The 6,169-nt window shown below is 43.4% G+C and overlaps 1 protein-coding gene across 3 annotated transcripts in view; it reads left to right on the top strand.

Moving 5' to 3' along the window:
• The first annotated feature begins 250 nt into the window (after positions 1 to 250).
• rps6ka3b (ribosomal protein S6 kinase, polypeptide 3b) overlaps positions 251 to 6,169 on the top strand; it is a 46,300-nt gene continuing 40,381 nt past the window's right edge. For 2 of the 3 annotated variants that reach the window (XM_071904407.2, XM_071904406.2), the window contains exons 1-2: positions 251 to 623; positions 4,498 to 4,557. In XM_071904407.2, the coding sequence (XP_071760508.1) occupies positions 546 to 623; positions 4,498 to 4,557 (138 nt within the window). In that variant the 5' untranslated portion in view covers positions 251 to 545. The remainder of the gene's footprint in view (positions 624 to 4,497; positions 4,558 to 6,169) is intronic. The other variant, XM_078291352.1, reaches the window with a different exon arrangement.

The raw sequence follows: 6,169 nt of genomic DNA, 5'->3' as shown, positions 1-6,169 counted from the left end.
ACATTCTTCTTCTTTTTCTTCTTCTTCTACTTCTTCTTCTTCTTCTTAGTAGTATTAGTAGCCTATTGTTGTCGTCGTTGTTGTTGTTGTTGTTGTTGTTGTTGTTATTATTATTACCTGCCTGCCTGCGTAGTAATGATTCCGCCCCCTGACATGACGCAAGCGTGACGCGGAAGTCTGACGGACAGGTAAACCGACACCGCCCGCCATATTGGGAAATAGCGGAAGTGAGAGAGAGAGGGGGAGAGATTGAGAAAGAGAGAGAGATAGAGAGAGAGAGAGAGTAAAGTAGAGTCAGTTTCCGAAAAAGGGCGTCAGGTCTGTAGCGCATTTTCTCATGTTTGTTTCTCCAGAGGAAGGGGCGGGCTCAGCGCCACAGATCCGGAATTGAACTGTGCTGCTCGGCTTGCTCCGTGTCCGCGGCTCGGTCGGGTTCCAACCGACACGGAGGAGGAGGGAGAAAAAAAAAAAGAGAAGAGGAGAAATAAAACGGGCTACCGGCTGGAGAAAAAACGACTGGAAGTGACACCCCGGAGCGGAGAAAGATGCCTCTGGCACAGCTGGCAGATCCGTGGCAGAAGATGGCACTGGGGAGGACGGTGGGAGAGGTGAGAGAGAGAGAGAGACATACACTCAGACCGGGAGAGAGAGAGAGAGAGACTTTGCATTCGGGCTGTTCTCTTGTCAAACCGACTGTCAGCTAGAGTCACTTTCAGCAGGAACAGTATACTGTAGTAAAGCTGTTATGCATTATTAGAAGGATACTATACATATTTAACACAAAACTAGGCCTGTAAGTCACTTTAGGATGCCATATGTGACACCGTGGGAGATTAAAAATACCATAAAGTACCATGCATTTGCTATTCACTACCATAGACACACTATAAGTCACTGTAGGATACCATATAGTGCTGTTATAGAAGATAAAAAATACCCTAAAGTACCATTATATTACTATAAATTCACTATTGACTTCCACAGACACACTGTAAGTCACTATAGGATACCATGTAGTGCTGTTATAGAAGATATAAATACCTTAAAGTACCATAAGGTTACTATTAATTCACAATTGAGTCTTGCAGACACTGTAATTCCCTGTAGTAATATTACAGAAATGTTATAGTGATACTATAGGAGATAAAACTAAACCATAAAGAAGGATAAGTTAGGTGTGAACTCACCATTTACTACTATAGACACACTACAAATCCCTGTAGGAATATTATAGCAATGTTGCAGTGATATCACAAGAGATAAAAATACCATAAAGTAGCATGTGTTCACTATAAACTCACTACAGACACACTATAAGAGCATATAGGGATGTAATAGTGATAGTATAAGCAATCAAAAATACCATAAGGCCACTTTAAAGACATGTTTGAGTGTGACAGACGCACATTAAGCACGTAGAGGAACATTATCGTGGTTTTTGATCAGAGACAAAAGAGGCTCATGATTAGAAACCCTATCAGTGGTGTGAAACAGAAAGCAACAGATAAAGACAGGCAATGGGAAACAACAGTCTTGCAGGTTGAAGATCAAATTAAGACACACAACTGAAAAATCGCTGTTGAATTTTTGCATTTTTTTTCTCTTCTTTCCACTACTTCCTTCCTCCCTCCCTACAAGTTTTTGAATCTTGATAAAGAGCAAGGGGGCGGTGCCACTGCGACCGCATGATTCAGGAAGAGCTGCGAACGTGTGTGTGTGTGTGTGTGCACTTCCTGTATGAGGCGTCAAAAGCGCTGTATGGAGAAGTGTGTGTGTGTGTCATTCTGTAGGCAGTTTCTGAATCAAACCTGATTCACAATAGGCTAAACGGTCAGAAATGAGGCGCTGAGTCAGAGTCAGCCCCTCTCTTTCTCCTTCACACACGTTCAAACTTGCTCCCAGCTTGCCCGCATGCCCTTTATTCACCTTATTATCAACTAGACAGCACACGCTGGCACCCTGCAGAGTCAAATTAACCTTTGACCTGTGTGTTACCTGGCTCTCGTTAAGCCACGGGCGCTCTAAGCCCTCTGTGTACGCGTCTCTGAGCTGAGAGAAGCCGTCACTCCGGCTTTTTCTAGGCCAACGGAGGACAAAAAAATAACACAAAAGAGTGAGTGGTAAAGTTGCAGAATGGCACAGAGACGCTTCTATAGGATTGTTGCCTGAAGCCGAGTGTTACGACACACACACATAAAGGGCTTGCACTTGTCCCACAAGATGCACGAAACAAAGAGGAGTGTGGATGGAGATGGATGTTGAATGGAGATCTGCACTCTGCACAGGTTTAGGCTGCTAGACCCCAAGGCTTTCTTACTATAGGAGAGAGAGAGAGAGAGAGAGAGAGAGAGAGAGAGAGAGAGAGAGACTCCCACATCTGTCTCTTTTCATTATGTATGTTTATTTGCTTGTTTCCCATGTGGGTTGTTCTTTATTATTGTTATTACTTTATTACTGTTAGTACTACTGCTGTTTGTTTGTTTTAAATCATTACACAACTTCATGCTTTGGCAGTATGAAAATACTTGTCATGCCAATAAAGCAAATTTGAATTTGAGAGAGAGAGAGAGAGAGAGACATAGAGAGAGAGAGAGACAGTAAAGGTTTTATTCATGGATCAGAGACTCCACTCCCCGACTTCGACGAAAATATAAAACCCATCGCTTTTTTTCTCCCCCTCCATCTCCAGCCCTGTTCCCTCTGTCACCTTCGATCTCTGCATCTCTTCCTCTCTCTCTCTCTCTCTCTCCCTCTCTCTCTCTCTCCGTCTCATCATAATCCATCAGTCTCTCTCTCTCTCTCTCTCCCCGTCTAGCTGTCTCGCCCGGTCATGCCATCCATCTCCTCCGCTCTCTCTCCCTCTTCTCTCTCTCTCCCCACTTCCCTCTCTCTTCCACTCTTGCTGTGTAGATTTCAGGCTCCCGCACTTACCAGCAAAGTAAATAATCACCGTAATCGCTGCTGTTGTCGTTATTATTATGATTATTGCCAGGCTCTAGTATCAGTGCCATCGGTGTCTAAATCACAGCTGTTGTTCCAGAGATGAAGCAGACGGGCTGCTAATCTGCCTTACGTAATGCTAATTCATATCTATTGTGTCTGTTTTCCCTTTTGGCCGAGCCGCCGAGGTCGGGACGGGTCGGCGTCCGGCTCAGAAATCTGTCGCTCCGGCCGGCTTTGAACTCCGGTTTTGATTCCTCCTCTGATACAAACTTGACAGAGTAGGAAGGAGAAACGCTGAAGAGTTTCATTTCAGAATAAGAGCGCTGTCTGTCTGTCTGTCTGTGACGCCTACTCCTTCAGCCGCTCACTCCGCCTCCGAGAAAGATTTGTTAGCACAAGACGAAGGCGCTTATTTTTTTTTTAAAGGATCGTAGGCAGCTGAAGTCCTTGATTTGACAAACAGACGACACTTTCTCACACCTGTTCCTCTGTGCTGTAGAGCCTGAGAGTGGCAAATTGCTATAAATGATGCGATTAGGATGGGGAATCGACTAGGATTTGACCGATATGCTTTTGTTTCTGAAGGCCGATCTCGATATTTTTGGATTGAAGCTTCAGATAGCTGATGCTGTGCTGTGATATTCAACACCTTTATTATAAAAATTCCAAGAATTCAGTGTTTCCCCTCAAAGTTTTCTTCTCATCAGGGTGGAAAAGCCTCTGAAACAGCATTTAAACTATCATGGGACACTAAAACTCTCCACTGAAACCAGACTGATGAAATTCTTTTAGGGTTAGCAGCTCTTTAAGGCAGTAATGGTAATGAAAACTGATTAAACGCAAATTAACATAATAAATAATATGGCAAACTGTGACTTATCTTCCGTGTTATTTTGTTTGGGTTTTAGATTATGTGTCTGCAGCTTGTATGTTTGTCATGATGTCAGGTTTCTCTTAAAAGCCTCCGAAACAGCATTTAGACCATCATGGGACACTAAAACTCTCCACTGAAACCCAGACTGATGATAACAACAACAACATATTCCTCATGCGTACTTGTGTGGGAGACAACCAGTGCAATATTGATCAATTCTACATTTACGTAATCAAACTGCGTCACATCTTTCATGTCGGAGGTGGACGACACTGACCGGCTGATAATAGATTTTTATTAAAACTCCTATATTGCCAAACTGATATATTGGTCCAACCCTAGTACTGACAATATCAGCTAAGGCAATTAAATTGAGAAGAGGGAAAATTGATGAATTGATGGTAATGAGTTCCGTAACACACACACACACACACACACACACACACACACACACACACACTGCATATGTAGCATTGTGGAATGCGGTTGCAGTTATTATGGTATGGCGTTGTCAAGGTGAACATGTTGCGACCTGAAGGAATGACGTTACGCTGCATGACAGCAGCCGCTTAGCAAGATCACACACAGCGCAGGGATCAATTAACATGTCAGTAGTGTGTATTATATGTGTATTTATATGTGACACGTGTGTGTGTGTGTGTGTGTGTGTGTGATTGCAGGATGCCCATCACGATCTTGAGGATTCGGCGGGTGACGACGACTCTCTGCCTGCCTGCACCGTAAGTTCATCTCTATTTCTGTTTTTACTTTCACATCCCTTCTTTCCCTTTTAGTCTCTCTCTCTCTCTCTCTCTCTCTCTCTCTCTCTCTCTCTCTCTCTCTCTCTCTCTCCCTCTCTCTCTCACCTTCAGACTTTCTCAGCTTGTGTTTGGAGGTTTCCATAAATCTTGCCTGACATTTAGTGGGCTTCAGTTGTAAACACAGCGCTCTGTTTGCACTGACGACAGCATAACATCCTAAACTGAGCGATGGGATCTGTCTTCTTTTGTGTGTGTGTGTGTGTGTGTGTGTGTGTGTGTGTGCGTGTGCATCACAGAGTTCAACAGAGAGCCAAAGATGAGTCTAATTGGATGCTATTGATGAGTAAAACCCCTTCCGGTTATATGTGCGTTCACACGTGTGTGTCCATGTGTGTGTGTGTGTGTGTGTGTGACTCCACAGCGTTTCCATTAACGTTCATCTGAAGCAGAGTTTTGCTGTGAAATGAGATAGCATCCATCTGAGTAAAACGGACGCCTACTCTCACAGGATAATTGCTGGTGTGAAAGTAAAGCACAATACGGGTCGCTATTAAAGTTATGAGTCATCTTAGAGGAAAAATCCACCCTCAGATCCTGTTACACTGTTAGATATTATCCATTTGTGACGTCTAATGCATTCCAGGAGTTATGTTGTGTTGTAATTTACTCTTTTGGTGAAGCCACTTTCCCTCAACCTGCCTCATCTGCTTCTACCGCAGTTAGTGATTTCCTACATTTCCCAGAATGCCCTTCAACAACCCCCCGGAGAAGGGGCGTGAACTTGTTGCTTTCACATTGACATTATCTAAACACAAAATCAGTCGGTTGGATCAGTGATGAAATGATCAGTTCCCGGTCAAAAACAGACCGAGACGGACAAGTTGTACGTTTAGAAACACAATCAGCTGTTCACAGAGCTGAGGACCTCCAATATGGCCGCCAGCAGGTGTGTTACATCACCTGAAAAAGCCTTCAAAACCGTGCTCGCCATCGTGTTAGTCCTCCTTCATTTCTCCTGCATCTACTCTGCGTTGGAGCTGCAGCCAATTAATTATTTAACGTTATATGGTAGAACTAGGGCTGGGAGATAATTCAATATTATCGTTTACCGTCTTTCAGTGGGATTATATGGTGATTTGGGGATATAATGACGTACAATTCTGCTGTCTAAACTGATGAGAACAAGCTAATTTTATTTAAAAACTCAAAACAAGGTATGGTAGGAATATTATTTGAAACATTAATATGATTATTTAACGTGATTTTGCGTATGTGAGCCATATCGTCATATATATCGATATAGAAAAAATCCTTATAATTATCGTGATATTGATTTCAACCATATCACCCAGCCCTAAGTAGAACCTAATTAGTATAACAGCAAACTCTAATGTCAGACCTCGTTACTCCCAAAGGCTGAAAAGAGAGAAAAACCTGATTCTCCCAAACAGAAGAGTAAGAATCAGGATCTGTCTGCATGTGGTAGACACTAGACATGTATAGATGTGGTGTAGAGGTGTAGAGATGGATGAGCTGGCAGTCAGAGGTGCTTCCCAACCTGGCAACCCAGAAGGGGGGGGGGGGGGGGGGG

This window comes from Centroberyx gerrardi, chromosome 22 (genome assembly GCF_048128805.1).
Source record: "Centroberyx gerrardi isolate f3 chromosome 22, fCenGer3.hap1.cur.20231027, whole genome shotgun sequence".
NCBI lineage: Eukaryota > Metazoa > Chordata > Actinopteri > Beryciformes > Berycidae > Centroberyx > Centroberyx gerrardi.
This window is presented reverse-complemented; position numbering and strand designations above follow the sequence as displayed.